At 34.7% G+C, this 24,497-nt stretch overlaps 1 protein-coding gene across 2 annotated transcripts; it reads left to right on the plus strand.

The window, feature by feature from the left end:
- Positions 1 to 2,753: 2,753 nt before the first annotated feature.
- Positions 2,754 to 19,199, plus strand: LOC132306782 (uncharacterized). 2 transcript variants are annotated; one of them, XM_059804346.1, is made up of 14 exons: positions 2,755 to 3,009; positions 3,641 to 3,974; positions 7,181 to 7,355; positions 9,792 to 9,875; positions 9,961 to 10,202; positions 10,316 to 10,532; positions 10,855 to 10,934; positions 11,238 to 11,322; positions 14,487 to 14,618; positions 14,715 to 14,828; positions 14,941 to 14,988; positions 16,029 to 16,113; positions 18,066 to 18,122; positions 18,695 to 19,199. In XM_059804346.1, the coding sequence occupies exons 2-14, from the start codon at positions 3,751 to 3,753 to the stop codon at positions 18,805 to 18,807; spliced, it is 1,656 nt and encodes a 551-aa protein (XP_059660329.1). In that variant the 5' UTR covers positions 2,755 to 3,009; positions 3,641 to 3,750; the 3' UTR covers positions 18,808 to 19,199. The 2 variants fall into 2 exon arrangements, with proteins under 2 accessions (XP_059660330.1, XP_059660329.1); XM_059804347.1 differs by lacking the exon at positions 16,029 to 16,113 and having other exon boundaries at positions 2,754 to 3,009; positions 18,695 to 18,787.
- The last annotated feature ends 5,298 nt before the right edge of the window (positions 19,200 to 24,497 follow it).

Here is a 24,497-nt window from a genome sequence, read left to right on the forward strand (position 1 = left end):
TGATTCTCTTATATATGATTTCAATGTATTGCTATTAATGTTCAGATGAATGCACAAGGAAAGGGGGAGATTTGTAAATCTCTTATATGTAAGATCTTGCTTTCAAAATTATGCACATTGATAGGGGGAGAACTGCTCACATTTTTATTCTCATTTGATTAACATGTCAATGAATTGTCATCATAAAAAAGGGGGAGATTGTTGACTTTGAATCTAAGGCTTTTGATGATCATAATTCATTAATGATGTTTTATGTACACTAATGTCTACTTGAGTGAAATTACAGATCAAAGCCTTCATCAAGACAAGACACTATAATAGAAAAGCAAAACTGAAAAAGCAACACCAAGGCATGAGAAAAAGGACTAAGGAATCAAGAGTCAAAGTCAAGTCTTCAACATCTCATCAAAATGGGGTTAGTTAGGATGGTGAGCTCTTTAGGAAACCTTGTTAAAGTATATATGAACATCTTGAAGCTCAATCTCTCTCAAAATTATGCATAGAAAATCATTCATCAAAGTTAAGGATCATTGGACCAAACTCAACTCATCAAAACATGTTTCTAAGTTATATGTTCCATTTCGGTCGACCGAAATGGAAGGATACCTTAAACTGGTCGACCGATTTTATCAAAAAGCTTGGGTCAAAATTTCTAAGAAATATCGGTCTACCGAAACTCAGGGCCATTCTGGTTCGGTCTACCGAACCTAGCAAATTAAAAATACACACTTGAGTTTCAGACGATCGAAACTAAAGAGGTAAGTGAATCAGCAGCGCCTATTCTCACAGAATGTTTTAAAGCTTTTGAGGAAGGAGTTTCGATCGACCGAAACAAATGTAAGTTTTCATCGATCTACTGAAACATGGCTAGTAATCAACTTCGAACCAAATCAGTCGATCGAACCTCAAGAGAGTTCTATTTCGGACGATCGAACCTGCGAAAATTCAAATTTTAAACTTCCTTTTTTCCTCGAAGTGTGTGTCCAACAGTTAGAATTCATATCAGATAGTTCTGAAAGTCTATACAATGACTGGTAGCCTTCATAAAAGGTTGTCGCATTCACTGAGAAAGATTTTCTTGCAATCATAAAGCCTTTATTTATCATACACACTTCTCATCATCAAAAGAGTATCGAGCTTCAATTTATTCATTCATACTCTAGAGTGAGCTGAATCTTGTATTTTAGATCTAAGAGAGATCACTTTGTACTTCATCAATCTTGTTCAAATATTGTAAGGGCTGTTGTGGTCCAAGAAAGACTAAGAGAAGGTGTTTCTTTTAGCACTTAGAAGCAAGGAAGAGCTTCTTGTAAAAGGTTTGCCCTCCACCTGCAAGGAGAAGCCATAGTAAATTGGGAAGTCTTAAGAGGGGTCTTGAGCCGAGGAGTAGGAGTTTCCGAACCTCGCTAAAATCGCTGAGTATATGTTTTCAATCTCTATCTCTATCTCTTACATTTGTTGCTATATATTTTGTTTGATGAATATTATCCTTTGAAGTTTAAAATTCAGATTATTTTCTTCAATATTTCTCAAGGAAGTTAAGCTTTGTTCTAGTTGATTAATTAAAACCCAAAATTGACCTTAGTTTGCTTAGACTCTATTCACCCCCTTCTAGAGTCTATATCTGGGCAATAGAAAGAATTGTAAAAAGGAAAGGATTGTAATTGTAAAGAATGTCATATATGGAATGGATTGGAGGACAAGCCATGCGAATTCTACCATAATTCCACCACATTGTTTCTTATAAATAGAGGCTTAGATCTCTAATAAAATCATCGAGCATTATATACTTATTCTGAGTTTTATTTTTACTTGTTCTAGGTGAGTCGTATTTTTCTTTTTATTTATTTTAATAGAAAAAAATTTTGCACCTGCATCAAGGCTAACATGGTACTTTTAAAAAGATAAAAGACTTATTTTGACATATTGCATATAAGAAGATCAATTTTAATATTTTATTTTTTTAAAATTAGTTGACTTCAGACCGGCTGACGGCCAACTGGGGGTCATAACAAAATCAACCAAACCTGAGAGGTAGTTTTAAAATTTTTTTTGCACTAGTTTAATCCGTGAGTAATAAAAACAAATTTGATGGGTGTGTCAGAACATTTAACCCTTATTATTATGTTGAAAAATTAATAAAATGTCAATAGATGGCGCGGCTAATTTTTAGCAATCATCGGCAAATTTTAGTGAAAAAATGGTGGCACTCCAATGGTATTTATCTTTATGCTAGAAAATTTATAAAAAGATCAAATAAACATCTATTTAACAAATGAAAAATGATTTTTGTCTCGAGTAATTACAATAAATTGTTAGACATCTTTAATTTGTCATTTATGTAACAAATAAAAGAGTCAGATCCTCCACTTGCTTATATTAGTATGCACAATTAATAAAAAATTATTTGGTTAGACCTTCGTGTGTGAGTATCATCACTACTCTTTAGCAAAATTGACTTCAATGGTTGGTGCACTTTAATTCCACATTAATGACAAGACAAAGTTTAGAAAAAAAAAATAACAGGTACTCTATAATTAGTTAATTTAATTCAATTTTTATGACATGACAAAGCTTAGAAATTTTTATAAACTAAGGAATGACATCACAATCTATTGTAAAAATTACTTTCATAAATTATGAAGGAAAAAAAAAAGTGCATAAATAAAAAAATAAACAAAAGGAATGATAAAAAAATAATAATACAATAAATGTTGGCCTGCAAAACAATGTCTATTATAAAATGGGTGAGAGTGGGCGTACAGTACAAAGGAGGAAATCATGCGGACAGCGAAGAAGAGAAGGGAGAAGGAGAAAGTCGTCGTGGGTTCCAAGCGCTGCTAGCAACCGAAAATGGCGGACTAACTGTTATATACAAATATATATATATATATGTATATATATCTATTGTGTGTGTAATGTGTATATGTGTATACATTTATGTCTCATAGGGCTTGGTGGATCCGATTCTCTGTTTTTCTCTATCTCCTCTGACACAGCAATTACGCGGTAATCCGACTTCTCTGCCTATCTTCTCTCTTTACACTCAACCAACTATTCACCTCCCAATTCGATTCTTCACATTGTCCTGCTTTTTCCTGGATTTTAGTGTCAAGAAGATATTTGTGTTCTTAATTTCATTTTTCATTTTTGAATTGTACAGAGATTTTCATGAATAAATCTTCATTTACTTGAATCTATTAATACTTATGTAATGGGTAATACTTGTTTTGGAGGTTTGAATTTCTTTTCCCGGTAAGTGAGGTATGAATTTTTTTTTGGATCCATTTGACTTGTTTTTGAAATGTTGATCGAATTCTGAAGCTTTTCCATTTTTGTGCTAGTTGAGTTCTATTGCTTCTTGATCTTTCTGAAAATATAATATATATGCAGTCAAAGATATTAGTAGGATAGCACGTTCTTTTGTATTTATATGTATATGTTTTTCTCTGCACTCATAATGTGAAATCTTAAAAGTAAGAAAATTAACTTGGATTTAGCAGTAGATTATTGAAAATGAAAAGAAGAAAAAAAAATCGTTTCTAATGCTGGGTTTTTGGTGATTTTGTGTGTGTATTGACATATGATTGTTTGTCTAAACTGTTTCAAATGTGTATTCTATCTTTCCCTGTAATTGCAGAATGCATAGAGCTGGACTTTTTTCACTTTTGGGAATGAATTGGATTGGTTTTAAATAAGATTCTTGCTTATGGGCTGTGGCAATGATTGATAGCTGTTGAGGGAAAAGATATGGATTCGGCAAAGAGTTGGTTTCAGAAGTTTCAGCAGCGAGATCGGTTGAGGTCTTCGACTAAGAAGAGGGATTCCCCTCCACCATTTGGAAGTGATGAGTCGAATCCTCTATCGGCCGAAGAAGCATCCACTATCACAAAGCAGAAGGCCGCTGCAGCAAAGCAGTACATAGAGAACCATTACAAGGAGCAGATGAAGAACCTACAGGAGAGGAAGGAGCGGTATGGCATATGACCCTTTTACAATTAATGAATAATTGGTTGCGTCATTTTTATTCAAATTTCCTTCATTGTATGTTAAATGTTGGATACAACACTCATTTGGCCCTCCAAATATTGGGATGCAATTCAGATTTTACTATAAACCAATTCACCTCATCTTTTTGATGGTCAAAAGTATGTAAGTTGACCATTTAATAAACAATTGCAATTGTAAGAGACTAAAGTTTACTAATTAATACAGTAATTAAGTGTTAAGTTTTCTATTTCAACATTAAAAACAAAATCTTCTTACAAGTTAACAAATTTTTTTCTTTTTTCTTTCTGATTTTTTAAATACACGAAATTGAAACTTGAATCCTGCACCACCTTCCCCTCTAGAAGTGGCTGGAGATACCATCAAGCTAACAACAGGTGGTTATTGATGTTTCAAACTACTTGAAAGAAGAAAACCATGTATACATCTTCCCAAATATATATGTTTCTTCAAGTTATTGGAAAGTGCAAAATTCCTTTTGAGCTTGAAGCTAGAAAATTTGTGCTTGTATCTATTTTTGAGCTTTTCTTCTATACAATCCATCGTCCCATATATATAGGGACTTTATAGTAGTTTTTTGTAAGTACAAGAAAACCATATGAAGATATCTCTTCATACCTCTATATGTTTCCATTAGTCTCTCGGTAAGTACTAGTTTCTATTTTGGCATACTCGGAATAAATCCAAATTGATTTCTTGACATTGAGTTCATGCTGAATCTTTGTTCATGCACTCTCTGTCAAAGTTCCATGGTACAAGCTTTAATTTGTTACCACTATAATTTTTATAACTTTAAATATCCCATTTACGTTCAAATATGGGTACTAAATACTTACGTGCCACTCGTTTGATATTTTCTTATATTTATAGCTTGTTGAAAATTTTAATTAGCGGAGTCTACTATCTAGGTCTAAATTCTTACCCACCCTAGTCCAGAAAAAGATTGGAGTCCTTGCTTATTTTACATAGCATCCGGGCGCCAATGTAGTGTACATTGCCAATTTCTCAACTAATATGGTTTCAACTGGTTACTTGGGCAACAAATTGAGGGCAGTATATGCAAGAGTGTAGGCTGTATGGCACCATTAAGTGACACTACAATCATTTATTTAAGGTAGGTTTATTTTTTGTATTTTTTTATTCTGACATTGTGGTATATGTGAGGAATTTGGCCAACTGGTTCCCATTTTTTGTATACATTATATGGATTTTGTGCACTCTTCTTTCTATAAGAGAATTCCATTTTAGAGTTCTAATTAATTAATGAAATAAATAAGAAAGAGAGTTCGTTCAAACAAAGAAAAAGAGGACCTGATTACCCCTGTCATTTCTGGTGCAGGTGTCAAATCCTGTGTTATTGTTATATCCGCATATGCGAAAAGAGGATTTCGAAGTGAATTCATTTTAACTAACTGGAGTATATAATTAGAATTGCTAGGGCAAGGAATTGAATTGAATTCATAAACAGACTTTCTCGATCAATTATCCAACTTGAAAGAAGAAAGACACAACTATGATTTATATACGAGAATTGTTTATCTTGTTTTTTTTTCTTTTTTTTTTTTTCATATTTTGTTATGATAGGTTTAATTTTTTGGATTTTCTATTTTTATTCGACCTTTATGGTATAGCAAAGAATTTTGCAACTGCTTGAGTTGTTAACTGATTAATTTTCTCCTTTATCAATCTATGAACCAGATGATTGATTGAAGGGTGTAAGTTGGGAAGACAAGGGTTGCACTTTTCAAATTTTGTTAGGAGAGCAACTCCAATGGTCTTCTATATTGGGCTCTCAAACTCATAATTTGAGAGATGAGTAAAAAACAGGTTCTCCAATGGCCCTTCATTTGGCCTCTCAAAATTTGAAAATCTCATTTTTTCTCTCAAATGTAAGAGCTGCCAAATTTTTTTGGCAAGTCTGTTTAATGGCCTACGACGCCGTTTCTTCACATCTCAGCCGACCCTTTCTCTCTCATCTGCAACAACCCTTTCCCTCTCATCTGCAGCGTCCCCTTTCTCTCTCATCTGCAACAACCCAAGATGTTGCTCAGCCGTGGTTCTGGGTGGTCCAATCGTGGCTCCCTTTGCCGTCGCCGTGGTTCTGGGTTGTGGCATGAGCTCCGGTGAAGAGGGCGGCAGCGACCGGAGCTCCGGTTTTGGGTCCCCATTCTTGCAGACAGATAGATTCCATTTGCTCAGCAGCTCCAATTGTCAACCTTTAAAGAGGAAATGAAAATAATCCAAATACCGGCACTAAGGGTTCAGATCCCATGAAGACACCTGTAGTGGTAGATTCCTCAGGTCTTCTTAGCCTATTGGTGGGATGGGGTGGTAAGATGAATTGAAATATATAGGTTTTGAGCTTCTGATTCTTGTCGATTTTGTAGTTTGCAGTTGCACAGAGAGAGAGAGAGAGAAAGGGCAAGTTCTCACAGTTGAGAATGAGATGGAGGCGATTGGGGAGGCTGATATGATTTACCCTAAAAATATATATATTTTTAATAATTATATAATCAAATAGATATAATATACACACACATATATATAATATATATATAAAGAAAAAAAATTATATAAAAAAATTAATTCACAAATAGTGGTAAAAAAAAATTATAAAAAATTTGTTTTTTTATTTTTGTTCCTTTTTTGACCCGATATTTTAGATTTTTGCTCCTTTTTAATTAGATATAATTTTAGTTTCCTTCTAATATCTTCAACTTGACTTGGAATGTGCCTAATATTAATATTATTGATGCAAATATGAATGGTAGAAATGGTAGTTGAAAAAGAATGGTGGTTGTGTCAAAAAATAGCATTTTGCACCCTTGGAGCAGAATTGCTAAATTGTAGCATTTTGGCACTGTAGCACCTGTCAAAATATAGATTTGGCATCCAATTTAACATTTTACCATTGGAGATGCTCTTATTTGTTTAATTATTTAGCAAAGCTACTTATTGATTATGGTGTAGTTTTGTAGCAGTTGAATGTGCTGGAGTATGACCCAAAAAAAGGATGTATGGGATTAAGAATTTGATCATTATTGCTGACAATCAACCCAAAAAAAAAAAAAAAAGACCTACTTATTGATTAGAGTTCTTTCACTGGTAGGGCACTGAATTTGTAGAACCTACAAGCACAGCATTTCATGGTACCCTCATTTTGTTTATGCAGGCGAAATTTACTGGAGAAGAAATTAGCTGATGCTGACGTGTCTGAGGAAGATCAAAATAACCTATTAAAATTTTTGGAAAAGAAGGAGACAGAATACATGCGCCTTCAGAGGCATAAAATGGGTGTTGATGATTTTGAGTTACTGACAATGATTGGAAAGGGTGCATTTGGGGAGGTAAACATTTCAGTGAAACATATGCCGATGATTTGCCCTAAGTGTATTATTTTTATATTGTAGGTGTGCGTATTTATCCTTTGTCTTTTTACTTGTCACTTGGTCTTCCTAGTTGTTATAGATGATTGAAAATTGGATCTGAAAATGATTGCAGCTGACTAATTCCTGACCTTGTTTGGATTATACCTTATTGCAGCTATTTTCACCTGAGAACAAATATAGTTTTCTATTAAGTTGTTCATCCATGCTCTGATATCAGCTCTTTCACGGTATGCACAATCTGCTACTCGTGTGAGGGTATATGGATATTTATGACATGTAGGGCACCTATTTAGCCTTTGTAATATTTGTTCCTATACATTGTGAAAACACTGATATACACTATTCTACTTTTTAAATTATTTTGAATACATAAAGTCAATTGAAAATAGGGTGCCTAATAGAAGTAAGTACATACTATATCAGACATTATCCACATTTTGTTGAAGATATTTAATATGTTCTTATACTTAGTAGAAATTTAGAACAAAATGCTAAGAACTATTATGACCTTTCATGGTGGTTCACCTTTATTCAACTTATGCTATGGGTGTAATACATCCAAATTCGAATTTAGTGCTTCCAATTCAAATGCACGTAACTAGCATGCACTTTATTCCATAAAGTGTACACTAACAAAATTGCATAAAGTTAGGTGGTATTCTTTCCTCTTGTTACAAAAGATGACGAAACTGCTAAGAAGTGCGGACACTTCTATGAAGGTGCTGTGTCTATATCCAGCACCATGTTGTACATCAGCACTTCATGGACACTCCTAAACACGTGTCTGACCCTTCATGGCCGTGTTCAAATTTTATTTTATTTTATTTTTATTATTTCAGACACTTGGCCAACACAATTTGGACACTTCGCCGACACATCTCAGAATTGATCAATACATTCCAGACACTTGACCAACACGTCATACACTGTGTCTTGTATAAAACAAACATATGATAGCCTGGAGACAATATTATGAACCTCTATTTATTAAAAAAATTGACATTAAACACATATCACAGAATGTAATGAACAAAACATAACTATAATGACAAGATTATGAATTAATTAAAATTTCATAATTGTCTTTCTCAATAGATATACAAATGAAAATTCATATATATATATTAGTCGCGTCCACACCGTGTCCTTGTCCTTTTTTAGAATTTGATGTGTCAATGTATCCGTGTTGTATTGTATCCGCGTCCCGTGTCCGTTCTTCTTAGCGAAACTGTAGTTTATTCTTTTTTAAAATGAATAGTGAGAGATTAACTTGGTTAAACTAAGAAGGATGATTGCCAAGAGTTTGTTCCTTATATTTACTTTTTTGCAATCAAATAAAGAATTAAGGAAAAAGATGGGCATTCTCTCACCGCCATTCTTTCTCACAGTGCATACATGATTTGTTAAGTCCTCTATCCATTCTTTTCTCAAAGTGACCATTTGCACTTCACCACCCAAGGTACAAAATTAAGCCATCTCAATCCTGAATAGGAATTAATTTTAGCCTGCTTTGTCATCATCTGAGTCGATTTGTCTCTAATTTTAGCCTACGTTTGATAGGAGGGAAGGAAGGAGGAGGGAGAGGGGACTTCCATCCCTATGCCTTGAAGTTAGGACCATATAATACATTAAGTACACTTCCTGCATGTTATGTGTATGTGATGGATCCTTCAGCTGCAGACTGTCTATGTGATCAAAGTAGAAAAGAAGTTTGGTAGACATGATAATGATTCCCTTAAGTAGGTATCACTTCAAGGCCCATGCCTTGGCATAAATAAAGTCAAGTTAATGGTAATGCTATTGATCATATATAAATTCAACTCCAAGACCCATGCGATGGCTTATATAAAGTCAAGTTAATGGTAATGCTATTGATCATATATAAATTCAAGTCCTTTGTTTCTGAGATTTATCTATTTATTACTTCTTTTTATGTGTGAAGTTAATGTGTGATGTTGTGGCCCGAATTTTGTTTTAGGCTTTGTGTGGGCCCAAGCCCACCAAAACCACGGGGGTTTGGGGGCAGCGTTTTTGAGGAAAAAAATTTGACCCATTTTAGAACTCTCTTGTAGTCCGGTATATAAGGCGTTTAGGGTTTGGAGTGGGAGAATGAGCGAACACTAAAAATCGCAAGAAAGAGAGTGAGAGCGAGAGCTAGGGTTTGGGGCTAAAACTTGTAATCTCCTGATTTCCGTATAGTGAAATATTTCACCGGATCTTTACCGCGGATGTAGCCCATATTTTGGTGAACCATGTAATCTTTGTGTTCTTTGTGTCGCATGTTTGTTTTTGTGTTGTGATTCTTAATTTGTTCTTGGTTCGCTGCGTTTGTATTAACATAATGTAATATTATTAATTAATGACTAAAATATTTTGGTTACTTTGTGGTTATAGGTGAGAGTCTGTAGAGAAAAGACAACAGGTCATGTTTATGCAATGAAAAAGCTTAAGAAATCAGAGATGCTTCGTAGAGGCCAGGTTTGGAATTGTTTGGCCTCTTAGGAAATATTACTGTGGTTTTTTCTACTATATCTACTGGTAATTACCTTACTAATTCCTTCAGGTTGAGCATGTGAAAGCTGAGAGGAATCTCCTTGCGGAGGTGGACAGCAATTGCATTGTCAAACTTTATTGTTCTTTCCAAGATGAAGAGTTTTTGTATCTTATCATGGAATATCTACCCGGTGGAGATATGATGACTCTACTCATGAGAAAGGATACCTTGACTGACGATGAAGCCAGATTTTATATCGCAGAAACAGTTTTAGCTATTGAATCTATCCATAAGCATAATTACATTCACAGGTTTATAGATGACTGTCTTTGATGCATGATATTGTTTGATATGCTTCAATAGTTGTATCAATATTAGTGCTACTTCAGATACTCTTGACTCTGGAATTTTTTTCTTGATTCAGAGACATCAAGCCTGATAACTTACTACTTGATAAATTTGGTCACTTGAGACTATCAGATTTTGGACTATGTAAACCTTTAGACTGTAGTACTCTCCAAGAGAAGGATTTTTCTCCGGACAGCTTCAATGGAAATTCACAAAGTGGTGAACGCCCTGCAGCTGAAATACGCACACAACAAGAGCAATTACTGCATTGGCAGAAAAACAGGAGGACGCTTGTAAGTTTTCATCAGCATGACTGCATTTCTTCCTATTTGTTGCTCAATGATGGTATATTTATAAAGATAAATTGAAAATTTTCTATTATGTTTGTATTCCCTTGTTTTTTAATTTTAAGGAAATTGTATTTATCTTGTATGGATATCATGTCATGCATTGAATGAACAATGAACCCTGCTTTGCCCCTGTCATAGCAAATTCTGAAGTAAGAACCTTTTGTTTGCACTGTGTGTTGTATGTTCACAAGCTTTTGGCAGAATGTGATGGTGACTGCCTAGGAATTTTACTTTATTTATAACTTTTGAAATTGGGACATTGCAGGCTTATTCCACTGTTGGAACTCCTGACTATATTGCTCCAGAGGTTCTTCTGAAGAAAGGTTATGGGATGGAATGTGATTGGTTAGTAATTTACGCATGTTCATAATGGGGACTTCGGCTATCCTTTGCAAAAAATAATAATATAAATTATGTCATTTTTCATAGAACTTAACTTTTTTCTTTCTGGCATTTCAAATGAGTCTATTTACCTTGAAAATATTTGGTATATTTAGGTTTATGAGATCACAAGGCTACTTTTTTAACACAGTATTTTATTGTGGTTGTGTATTTCGAGGACACCTTTGTTCCTTCCCATTGTTATGAAAAGCTTAATAGGATGGACTCATTCATTAATGCAAAATTATGGTTGTTTTTGTTTTGCAGGTGGTCACTTGGTGCTATCATGTATGAAATGCTCGTGGGCTATCCACCTTTTTATTCTGATGATCCTATGTCAACATGCAGGAAGGTAAACTTAGTAGCGCTTTTGATATTTATTCTTAATGGAATTAGCAACATGTTAGGTTCAGTAGTTCTTTTATATGAAGTTCATGGGACGAACATTCCCTTCAATTTCTCTCTGTTTTCTTTGGCAAGAAACACGCTTACAAACCCATTCTCCTATGGGGACTTGAACCCTCGACCTTCTACTTTGGAAGGCGAGGAAGTACCACTAGGCTACAGCCTTTGGTGGTCTTCAATTTATCTCTTTAACCATGCAACAATCAGTTTCTGGTCACTTCAATAGCAACTCCTTATCTTCTTTAAGAAATTAGAGGGGATTCTTTTTGCACATTTCTTGCTTTCATTACAGTTTATTGAATTGGTTCCTCATAACTGTTTCAAATCTATAAAGTATTATGCTTTATTATTCTGGATAGTTATACTTTTGAAGAGAATGTAAAAAGTTAGAATATACAAGACTACTGTTGAAGCAAACCTCTCCTATCTATTGCATCCGTAAGTTGTTATTATTATCTTTATATGGATTCTGCTTCATTGGTGATTTTTTAACCAAGTTTTGTGGGTGTCCTTCAATGACATTTTCACTTAATCGTTATCCATATAGGCCATCTATGAACTGTGCTAGTTCGATTAATTATTATTTTTTTTGATAAGTAAGAATTTATTAAAAACGCTCAAAAAGGGGAGCGGAACCCAAAGATACAAAACAAAAGGCTAAAGGGCGCCTTAGACCTTCAGAGAGGCTAAAAAAACAATCATTTCCTCCGTAGATCTATAATCTCTCCCTAAAACCCAGCAAAAAAGAGTACAAATAATAGAGAACTTAAGCATAGAAACAGGCTTCTCTTTTTCATCAAAATATCTCCTATTTCTCTCGAGCCAAATACACCACCAAATACAAAGCGGCGTAGCCTTCCAAGCATCTTAAATGGAAGCCCCAACGGATACGCCTCTCCAAGCTTCAATCAACCCTCTATAAGAACAAGGCATAACCCATTGAACCCCAAATAAACCAAGCATCAAATCCCAACAATCTCTGGGCATACTATAGTGTAACAGGAGGTGATCAACTGACTCCTCATTGCACAAGCACATATAACACCGATTGACCACCACCTGATTCCTCCTCCTCAAATTGTCCTGGGTTAAAATCTTGCCTAGGACTGAGGTCCAAGCAAAAAAGGCGACCTTGCGGGGAGCCTTGGAACGCCAAATAGACTTCCATGGGAAGGGTTCTCCGTGATGAAACGAAAGGCATCTAAATAAAGATCTAACCTCAAAACGGCCTTGCGAGTTAGGAACCCAGAACCAACAATCCGACTCCCCAAAAGAGATCACCTGGCTATACAAAAGCTCCAAAAAGCGAGAAACATCCTCGATCTCCCAATCCTGAAAATGCCTCCTGAACTGAACATCCCAAGTCAGTCTCCCGTTATCAAGATGATAACAGTCAACAACCATGGCCTGTCGGTGAGAAGCAATTCTATAAAGCCGTGGGAAAGCGAGAGCAAGAGGGCGTTCCCCACACCAGATATCCTTCCAAAAACTGATCCTCCTTCCATCTTTAATTCGAAAGCGAACATGCTTGCAAAAATCATCCCAACCCCTCCGAATGAAATTCCAAACTCCCACCCCCCTTGGGCCACGCCTCGCCAGAGAGCACCACCCACCGCTACTTTCCCCAAGTTTGCTCTCAATAACTCTCCTCCAAAGCCAATGCCTATCTATCCCAAACCTCCATAGCCATTTACCAAGGAGAGCCTTATTATAAGGCAACAACCTCCTTAACCCTAAGCCTCCAAACTGAATTGGTCTGCACACTTGATCCCACTGAACCAAGTGAAACTCGAACTCCCCCCCCCCCCCCCCCCCCCCCAAAGGAAGTTGCCATTGCAATCTTTCAATTCTCTCGGCCACTGAAGAAGGAATCTGAAACAGAGAGATGAAGTAAGTAGGAAGGCTAGAGAGGGTGCTCTTAATCAAGGTAACCCGACCCCCCTTGGACAGGTACTGCTTTTTCCAACCCGCCAACCTCCTTTCGAACCTATCGACAACCGGATCCCAGCTCCCCACACATCTCGAAGGAGCACCCAAAGGCAATCCTAAGTAAGAAATGGGAAAAGAGCCAATACAACATCCAAGGATCTGCGCAAGCATCTCAATCTCAGGAACATCCCCAACAGGCACAAGCAGACTCTTTCCAACATTAACCTTAAGGCCAGAGACCACTTGAAACCAAATCAAAACACATCTCAAGTGCCTCAACTGGGACGCGTCCGCATCACAAAACACAATAGTATCATCTGCAAACATCAAATGGGAGACCGCCAATTGACTAGCAACATCCCTGCCCACTTGAAAACCTCTCAAAAAACCCAGCTCCACAGCCCTCGTCAGTAATCTGAACCTGAGATTGGGATAGTTTCTAGTTGAATCCTTCTTCTCAAGGGCCAGCTTGTTTAACGTGATGAAATGAAGCCTTAATTATGGTGGTATTTGTTAGTTATATCCTAATATATTGCGACGTTCTTTTTATTGCTCATACATCTATCTATAGTAGTATATAAGGGGATATTCCATGATTTCAGTCACTTGATAATTTTCAGTTTTGGGGTTGGATTTTGTTGTACTTGATAAAAAAACTAAAATAAAAATCTATGGTGTGTGGACCTTTGGTTCTGGATGGCCAAGTGAAAAAATTGGTATTGGACATAATTGTCTCATAATCAGACCTAAAAGTACCCTTCTGTGAAGGGGTCATTTTTTACTTAAAAGTTTTCAATACTAAAGACATATGTAGCCCGGTAAGGACTTAGGTTTGATTAAATGGGCTCAAGTTAAAAGCAACTCCTTTTAGTGGCACTGGGCAGTTAAACCAGCGAGATATGTTTATCCTTCTTTCTTTTAACCTCTCTCTTTTCTACAAGTACTTGATGGGTGATAGCATATCTGCTGATGCTATGATACAGTAACTTGTTCGCATCTTCTTATCAATTGATTCTGCAATCGTCTTTTTTCTTTTTCTTTTTGACAATTCAGAATGAATCATTGTATAAACTGGGCTCATAAATCAACATCTGAATGTGGGACTCTTCACCCAACAAAAAATTGAATAAGAAAAACTTAACTTTATTTTAATAAGAATGTTTCTGTTCCTTACCCATGCAGATAGTAAACTGGAGAACCCATCTAAAGTTTCCGGAAGAAGCAAATTTATTTCCAGCAGCAAAAGATCTTATTAGTAAACTACTTTGTAATGTCAATCAGAGGCTGGGTTCAAAAGGCGCAGATGAAATAAAGGTGTTGTATAGTGTGTCTTATTCTATGTTCTTGGATTTATTCCAAGAATGAGTTGCAAATAAAGGGAGTTACCTGGTTGTTTTTTTTTCATTCTAGGTTCATCCATGGTTTAAAGGTATCGACTGGGATAGATTATATCTAATGGAAGCTGCATTCATTCCTGAGGTCAAGGATGAGTTGGATACTCAAAACTTCGAAAAGTTTGAGGAGGTATTGAAATTTTCTTTTCTTTTCTTTTTTGTTAGTCTGTTGGAGTCACGTGTTTGCATTTCTTATTTTTCACTATATCTGTTTTATGTTCTGCCTCTTTTCGGATCTGCAGTCTGACAACCAAACTCAAAGTTCATCAAAGGCAGGTCCATGGAGAAAGGTAAGATGGAACAGTATGAAACTTTTACTATGAATAGCTGAAATCTTAGTTGTACTTTTAACTTTTATGAATGTATTTGTGCAATGTTAGTAGTTTTTGTTGCATTACAATTTATAGTTGTCTTCAGTTACATGAACTGAAGCATGTGATACTTCTCTATTTGTGTGTGTGAATTTTAAGAAGGGTGTTTCTAGCTTCTTTTTTTCTTGATGGTTCTTATTCCTCTCTGGCTTTACTCTTGTATAACTTGTGTGCACTTGGGTTGTGCCCCCTTTGGATTTTTTCTTATGGATTTTAGTTCTCATTTTAAAACAAGATCCCCGTTGGATTGACTGTTATTCTGCCAAATTAGCAAAAGTGGAGCTTATTCCAATAGATTATTGAAAATATAGAACTGCTACTGCACTACCAAAATTGTTGCTGAAAGTATGTGACTTTCACTCAAAGTTTTTAGCATTGAAGTTTAGTCTATGGTGCAGTTTCTTAATGAAAGCTCAGGAAAAACATCTAATATGGCTCATACAAAATACTCAAATTACAGGCCCTTGAAAAATCAAATTTGAAGTTTGTGGACGTTTAGATGATGAATCTGCTTATGTCGCAGTCATGCTTTTGGATTTCAGATTTAAGCTATGTGTTAGCCACCAAAAGTTGAAATCAAATTTTTTTATTTAGAATTTTAGATTCATTTACAGGAAGTTTTTTAAATGTGAGTTCCATGTTTAGTTTTAACAAGGTAGTTTTCGCGGTCCACTGACTTGGACTATGGAATACTTAAAAAGTGATGCCACTTAACGAATTTGTCTGTAAAATTGTAAGTGTCAAGTGCTTTCACAAGTGAGACTTCTTCCTTTTTCCACTCTCAATCTATGAAATGTCAATATTATTAATTTTTCATTTTGTTGCTGGACTGCCTCGTTATATTTCAAGTATTCTATGAATAGACATTGTTTTCTTCTCTTGTTTCTTATATAATTCTTGCTTCTTTCTCATTTGTTTTTTTTTTGTTTTTTGTTTTGTGTGTGTGTGTGTGTGTGCAGATGATCTCATCCAAAGACATTAACTTTGTAGGGTACACATATAAGAACTTCGAAATCGTCAATGACTATCAGCTGCCTGGGATGGGTATCTCTATCTCTCTCTTTCTCTCTCTCACGAACTGGCGTGCCTTATGTCTATATGGCCAAATATTAAAGACTTTATATAGTTAAAGTTTGTGGTATGTCTGCAGTTGTTGGGCATGTCTGACCATCACCATGCTTAGAATAATGGGGGCTCTGGCTCTGCCTGTCCATGACCACGTGGACACAAATAAATTTTCTTTTTAACAAAAAGGGAGGGGGTACGGTATGAGGAAGTAAAAAAAAACTACATATTTAAAGGGAAACTGAGGTTACAAATTCTATGTTTAAATTAAAACACTAAAGGACAGATATTGACATGTAATATCTTTTTTCTTTCCCCCCATATGTTCCATGAAAAATGTAATTTATACATATTATTTTCTCAAACTCTCTTCTATGACTAAGCAATATTACCATAATTCACTATTACTCGGCAACTAAGAAGCACGGACATGGAAACAACAGACACGGTGACATGACAAATAGTAAAAAATTAAGATATGGACACGTTGGGGACTTGATGACTAATCAATATATCTTTTTATATATATGATTTTGTATTGTAAGAGTAATATTATTTTTTTATCAACCTAACAATGAAAAATCATAATAATAAATGAGCTATAAAGATAAACTACTTTATTGTTTAAAGAACTACACAATTGAATCTACTCCACAACCGTAATAATAATTTTTTTAAACCAAAAATTTAAATATTTAATGTTATGACCACCATATTATTAAAAATGTTCAAATAAGTCATTATATTTACACTTCAAACCATCTTTCTTTTTAAAACTTCCTTAAAACTCCCTAACAATATCCATGGCATGTTTGTGCCATGTTCGCTGCATGTCTAAAAAAAAAAAATCTGGACATGTCTTTAGGCATATCTGACATGTCAGGCCATGTCCAATGCGTGTCGGTGTTCGACACATGTCTGATATGGGTTCTTTGACCTTTTAGGCGTGTCCATGCTTCCTAGCTCAGCAAATTGAGTTGCACAGTCTAAAACGTTTAGTAGAATTTTTAGGTTTTGAAAAACGAGTAATGTAGCATTTTGGGGTGACAAGGAAAGTGTAATGGCCGCACTAGACCATCAAGAATAGAACATATGTTGGAATATTTTGGACATGGATTACTAATGAAGAAAAAAAGTTATTAACATGGATATCAGAATTTTTTGGTAAGTAAGAAATTTGGATAAGTGGATTATCCAAACTTTTAGGCTTTTAAAAATGGACGGAGTGTTAGGGATTTGTGAGAATATTTTTTTATTTTCCTCTACTTAACAAATGGCAAACTACATTTGCATTTAATATCTGGTTTTCATTTTCTAGGTTCCAAATAACAGTATTAGCACAGTTACTTTTAGGACTTTCCAGCTTCCAAATAACAGTAGTAGCACAGTTCTCTGTAATGTGCATTGATCGAGTCATAATAGAGTCAGCTAAGTCCAAGTTCGATACTATATTGGTGAGAATTGGAATCACACAAGACTTGGCCGTGTCCTTGGGAACAGCCGAGCTCTTACGAAATTGGTCGAGCCTCTTTCAAGTCACTCTGATGGTGTGCAAGATCGAGACAATTCATGACTGCGATAATCGATTTTGTTATGCCAATACAGCTATTCATGTCTACATCTGTATCGGTGCCGCGGCCGGCGTGTCTTCAAACCATGAATGTTAGGAAACAATCTGGAATTTTATTAGGAACATGCAATTGGGTTTGGTTGTACAAACAGTCTGGACTATCAATATGACCCTATTTGGAAATGACAGTGCTGATTTTCTGTTTTTTTTTTTTCTCCTTAGTTTACACACCGTAATTCCTACAAACCTTATCATCTATTCATTGGTTTTAAGTTGTTGCCTGTTGCTTTATGATATACCTTTTTAAGTTGGGTATTTATATTCTATAGGTGACTGATTTAAATTTTATTTCTCTTTGCAGCTGAATTGAAGAAAAAAAATACCAGACCAAAACGGCCATCCATTAAGTCACTCTTTGGTAAGCTTCATTCATTTGGTGTTGCTTATATACCCTCGGAAATATATTTTATTCTGCAGTCTGTCCTGAGATGCATGTGTTTCCTTGTTAAATTCTTCGATTCTGATATGATATTTAAGGTTCATTCTTGTGTGCTTCCTTAAGAGTAATGGGGAGTTTTGTCCACTAGGTAGAGATTTTTGGTAGCTGTGTATAACATATTATCAGATCTTACAAGTGTTCTTCTGCCATTTTTCCTTCTCATCTGGGGACTGTTTGCATTTAACTTGCTTCCTCTGCCGAGGAAGTCTTTTAATATATTACTCGTTCGTTTCTTTTTTCCTTTGAACTTTTGACTTAAAACTACCTACTACCAATCTCCTCCAGCTATGCAATTTTTGAATGCGCGTGAAGCAGGAAAATGAAAGAAAATATGGAATCTTGGAGCAACAGTCCCAAACCAAGTTTCCAGATTTTCTATATTTCCTCTCTTTCCTCAACTAACCAAATGAGAGAGTATTAGGCACACGTGTTCTTGTACATGAACGAAATCGAGCATTTGTCTCTCATGTCTTTTGGCTTATTACTTGCAGAGGACGAACCAGATAACTCAGATGCAGATTCTAATCAACCCACGCAAGGGAGCTTTTTGAATCTCTTGCCTCCCCAACTAGAAGTTTCCGAGAAACAGAATGATACCCCGTAACCCTGCTGACCTGTCTGTACCATCCGAAGGCAAAGCTCCAGCCCTTGAAATGAAGTGCAATTTGACTTTTGTGTGAATGGAAAATGTTCTTTGTTCCCCTTGTACAATTGGTTTATTTGGTAGGACCTCGAGGCTTCATCAAAGGGCTTGATATCAAAGGTTTTGAATCTGCCAATCTGAAATGAGCCTACTTAGGTCATAGTCTCAGTATTTTTTTTCAAAAGAGATGAGAGGCAAATCCTAATTTATGTGATTTGTAATCTATTTTTTCCCCCTTAAAATTTCTAAGTGAAAAATGTTAGATGAACACAAAATAACATACCCCACCAATACTGCAACGAAATGTTGTATTTTTCCATTAATTAGTACTGATAATGAGACAATTTATTATATTTGAGGGCTTTCTGCTGTGGATCTTGCCATCTTGGTACAAAGATTAGGGCTGGGGTTGGATGGAGTTTGTCCTAAAAATAATAATGATCCGTCATCCCAAAAACACAATCCAAATTCAATGCATCAAATTCGGCTTCTGATATTAATACTTATTTATTAATTTATTTATTTATCTTGACAAGAAATTTATACATGTTTATGGGGAGTTGAACTCTTAAACTTCTATTTTGAAAAGTGAGAAAGTACTATTGAACTACAAGATTTCTAATTTGATTCTCATTTTAGAGGCTGTATCATTATTGCTCATAAACATCGTTGTAGAATAAAGTGGAGGCCGTATTACTCACAAGAGCAAAATTTTCTTATTTTTGGCAAGAAAGTCACACTCATTTACTCCAATAATTTATTATGAACAACGAAAAAAAAAATAAAGGCTTTAACCGATGGTAGAACATATATTTATATGTATAGTTATTGCTTTAGTCCTGGCTAAAATTAACATTATAGAGGAATGCTACACTGCTCAATTGATTTTATTTGCAATTTCAATTGACAATATTCAACAAGAACTCGTCTTTATTTATTTATTTATTTTCCCAGATCAGAAGTGTTAGGTAGATATTAGATTAGTAGATGGGAGATGTTGACACTTCAAGGTTCATCGGAGATAATAATTCATTGGGCTGTCGAGACAGTTTGTCTGTATTAGACAACAATATAATTTATCTCTTCTTGAAGTGTTTATTTCAATGATTGCTATTTACGTCAGTAATAATAATTCGGTCAAAATGCAACACCATGAAATAAAATAATAATGTAATGTAATTATTGGGCGTGATGTAAAGTTATTAATTAAGCAATTTAAAGACACATGAGATGACCAGAGATTTCAATGGCAAGAGTTAGGGACCGGGCACCCGCCTCACAAATACAAATCTTTTTCCAAGCCCAACCCAATGTATATACCTTTTTTTAGGGTAAAGTACATTGACACTCCTTAAAGTTTGTCAAAAGGACACTAAGATGAAAGTTAGCCTATTTTAGGACAATGATACCCCCTCAAGTTTGATATAGCTACCAAAGACACCCCAATATTAATGAATTGACATTTTTGCCCTTTGACTTTTATATTGACCAATTTAAATGTTGAAATGACAATTATAATCTCATACCCTTAACCATTTGTTTCCTTCTCCTCTCTGTTATCTCTTCCTCCCAACACACACATACTATTACACAGATACACATATATAGATACATATATATACACACACACATATACACACAACCACACACACACACACACACATATATATATATATATGTGTATATATATACACACACAAGGCGGCATGATTGTGAGTTTCCTCAACTTTTTCTTCACAGCCGGAAACTGAAAGAAGGCCACCATCTCCGGCGGATCAAAGACAACCAGATCGGTGACGGATCGAGGACGTCGTCGATGAAGAAGACAAGTAGATCGGCGGTGAAGTGTTGTGAGGTCCTCCCGGTCCAGGGGCAAGCGCTGGAGTTAGGGACGGTCTAGGAGCCATCGCGTCAAATATAGGCAGAACCGGAGCTGTGCCGGTGGGGACAGGCGCCGCCAGTTTCTTCAACAGGTGGGTCCGGACGGATCTGGTGGATGCGAGTTCGTCGTTATTATCCTCGACTCCAAAGCCGACTTTGCCTCCTTTAATGGGTGATGGCAGAGATGAATCGGTGGCGGCGTAGATGAGGGTGACGGCGAAGAGCTTCAGCTTTGATGATGTCGGCTGTGATGAAAGCGGCGGCGAGCTCAGTGATGTGCAAGGCTGAAGACGGTGCTGTCATGGCTCGGCCGTGGATGGTGGCGACGGCGAAATTAGCTTTAGATGATGGTGGCCGGCGAGCAAGTACAGCCAGAGAGAAAAATCCGGCAATGATGGATTCGTTGTTCTGTAAAAAGCAAGATCAGCTTTGTGTGTATATATATATGTATCTGTATATGTGTATCTGTGTAACAGTATGTGTGTGTTGGTGTTGGGAGGAAGAGATAACAGAGAGGAGAAGGAAACAAATGGTTAAGTGTATGAGGTTATAATTGTCATTTTAACATTTAAATTGGTCAATATAAAAGTCAAAGGGTAAAAATATTAATTCATTACCATTGGGGTGTCTTTGGTAGCTATATCAAACTTGAGGGGGTGTCATTGTCTCAAAATAGGCCAACTTTCAACTGAGTGTCCTTTTGACAAACCTCAAGGGGTGTCAATGTACTTTACCTCTTTTTTTAAGAACAAATTTATGATAAATTCTAAAAAAACAAAAATTAAGTATAATAAAATATTTAACGAATATAATAACAAAAATATTGTATATGCATTAAAACGACACTTAAAATAATTTAAAAACTACACTTATGCACGAGTTGGGAAAACTACAGTTGCTACACTTAAGTAGATTTAAGAGTCTTTAATAACAAATCAGTCTATATTTAACGTAAAATTTTCAATTTGGTTGAGTTAGGTAAAATAATTACATATGTATTAAAAACCATTGTTTAGGTCCAACATACCCCCAAACTCTTATTTTAAAATACCAAAAAATCCTTCCTAAATCAAATAATTATTTAATTTAGAAAAACAAGATATTTGAATTGACTTTCAACTTGGCATTTTTGCATATGGTGTATATATTGCCAAAATAAAATAAAAAAACAACATATATATATATATATATATATATATATATATTATTAATTTTGTGCAAAAAACTTTAACCATATCTCCTTATCTATATTCGTTCAAACCTGCAAATGTCAATTTATAAATATGCAAATAATTTAATGAAAATTCATTGTATATAGAATTTTTTTTTTGGGTAAGTGGAAATTCATCGTGTGTGTGTGTGTATACATATACGTAATTTTATATGCACGTAACTTTAATCATATCTCCTAATTCATACTAATATAAATCTACAAATGTGAAAACTTTCATATGAAAAAATATACACACACACATTAATTATACACATATATACAGATACAGTACACATGCACGGGAAAGGGAAATCATGAAAAAACTAAATGGTTGCTTAAGTAAATGGTATATCAACAATTATTATTTTTATTGATAAGACAAGTAATTAATTGAGCCAACATATTGATGATCATCTCAAGACATGCACCACAGGAAATTGAGCCACCATATTGATGATCATCTCAAGACATGCACCACAGGAAAGACGATTTATATATTCTTGAGTTTAATTATATTTTTCGTTTTGGGGACTAATCTTTGATTGCCCGATTTTTTGTTATATTGAATATTTTTTAATATTTGTATAAGTTATCATGTGTGTATATATATGAAAGTTGCAACAATATGATTCAAAGTTAAAGGAAAAATCTTGTTTTCCTAAATTTTTCAAGTAAATAAATTATTTTAAGAAAGTACTTGATTTATGGGCAATATTTTTTAGTAGTATTTTGGAATAAGTATTTAGAAGGCATTTTGGATCTAAACAATAGTTATTGATGCATATGTAATTATTTTACTTAATTCAACCAAAGTGAAAATTAAACATCTAAACTAGACCATTTTGTTATTTAAGGATCCTAATTATATGTAAGTGTAATTTTTCCTAAAAATTATAACTAATAAAACAATATATATTTATATATTTATTATTAATCGGTGGTGCATGGGGCTTAGTGAATTTTAAACACTGTTTTTAAACAATTCTCTAACTCTATTAGGGTGTGATTATAAACCCATCTTAATAGGCAGGACAGGGCGGGATCTTGGTGGGGCAAGTTAAATTGCAGGGAAGATGATTCGAGTTTCCATAACAAATACCCAAAGCAACTTTAGTTCGGTCAGGATTGCTGATAGAATAATAAAAATAAATAAACAAAACAAAACAAAACAAAACGCTTTTGTCATAACTTACATATTAAAGATGTTTGGTAACACATTATATTAAGTGTTTTTCATAATTAAATTATTTTAAAATTTATTTGGTAATAATATTTTTTTAAATACTTCTATTGCTAATTTTATAATTGTATCCTTTCATAGGATGTTACCAAATTTGACTTTAAAATAAAAAAAGAACAAAATTGTGTAAGGAAAAAGAGTTACCTAAAATATTTAATCTTTACTCAAAACCCAACACAATTTTTCGTTTGTTTGGATGTAAAATATTTTTCAGAAAATAAAATATTTACAAGGAAAAAATATTAAAATATAACCAAAATAACTTACCCATCAATTTTAGACAAGTTATTTTACACGTCCACTGATGGACTCGAGCTCAACCTTGACATAAACTTTTGTCAAACACCCAAAAATTAAAATAAAAAAAATATATTTTTACCTAAAAAAGGATAATATTTTCCGTGGTAACAAATGGAACATTAAAAGCTCCAAATTATAACTTCATTCAAAAGTTCTAAGCTAAAATTAGTAACTATTAAAAATGTTTTAAGTGATATTTTTTTTATTATTTTATTATTATTATTATTTAAAGTTATCCTGCCTCCACTGCTGCCTGAACCCTAACTTAAGGGCCTGATACATTGAACCACTGCCTGTTGGTAAGAGCTTTTAATGATTACCAAATACATTTAAACACAATTTTTAAAAGGGCAAAGTGAGAAAAACACCCTAATGTTTAAATTTTGGGCAAATATTACGCCTAACATTTTTTTTAATTTTTGGGTATATAAGTGATTTAAGTTTGAAAAAATGATCAAAAATACAAAATTTCGAAAATACCCTTTTTCTCTTCAAATAATGCCATTATATATAAAAAGAGAAAGAAAAAAAAAAAGAGGTACACTTTAGTCATTTCACATTTAATTATTTTTTTATCCTTTTTTATTCAGGTATAGAGAGGGACACTTTAGACTTTTCAGCATTCAGATCCTTGCTCAAAAATTGAATGTAATGAATTTTTCAGCTCCTGTTGAAGAGGTCTTGTGTTGTGCCTCAAAACTACAACATTTGAGGCATAACAATTCACCCTTATTATAACCTTCGAAAAAATACTAAACTTACCATTATTATATTTATATTCTTTCTCCTCTCTATTCTTCTATATCTATCACTCTATTTTCTCCACCTCTTACATCTCCACACTTGGCCATCTCCACCTCTTACACTTTCACCCTCCAACAATGGCCATTACCACCCCCCTTTCCACCAACCACCATATTTTTAGACCAACCACCACATTTTTAGACGCATATACCTTGGTAGGGCTATACATCTAAACCCATATATATATATATATAATTTGAACAACCACGCCCC

Source organism: Cornus florida, unplaced genomic scaffold, assembly GCF_030987335.1.
Source record: "Cornus florida cultivar Cherokee Brave unplaced genomic scaffold, ASM3098733v1 CherokeeBrave_3.0.0_Hap2_Chr05, whole genome shotgun sequence".
Taxonomy (NCBI): Eukaryota; Viridiplantae; Streptophyta; class Magnoliopsida; order Cornales; family Cornaceae; genus Cornus; species Cornus florida.

What these genes read in the sequence shown, in the direction of transcription:
- LOC132306782 (XM_059804346.1), top strand. Translation starts at nt 3,751, where the DNA reads ATGGATTCGGCAAAGAGTTGGTTTCAGAAGTTTCAGCAGCGAGATCGG. An exon ending in AAGCATAATTACATTCACAG is followed by an intron (nt 10,203 to 10,315) that starts GTTTATAGATGA and finishes TTCTTGATTCAG; the next exon opens with AGACATCAAGCCTGATAACT. An exon ending in TATGGGATGGAATGTGATTG is followed by an intron (nt 10,935 to 11,237) that starts GTTAGTAATTTA and finishes TTTGTTTTGCAG; the next exon opens with GTGGTCACTTGGTGCTATCA.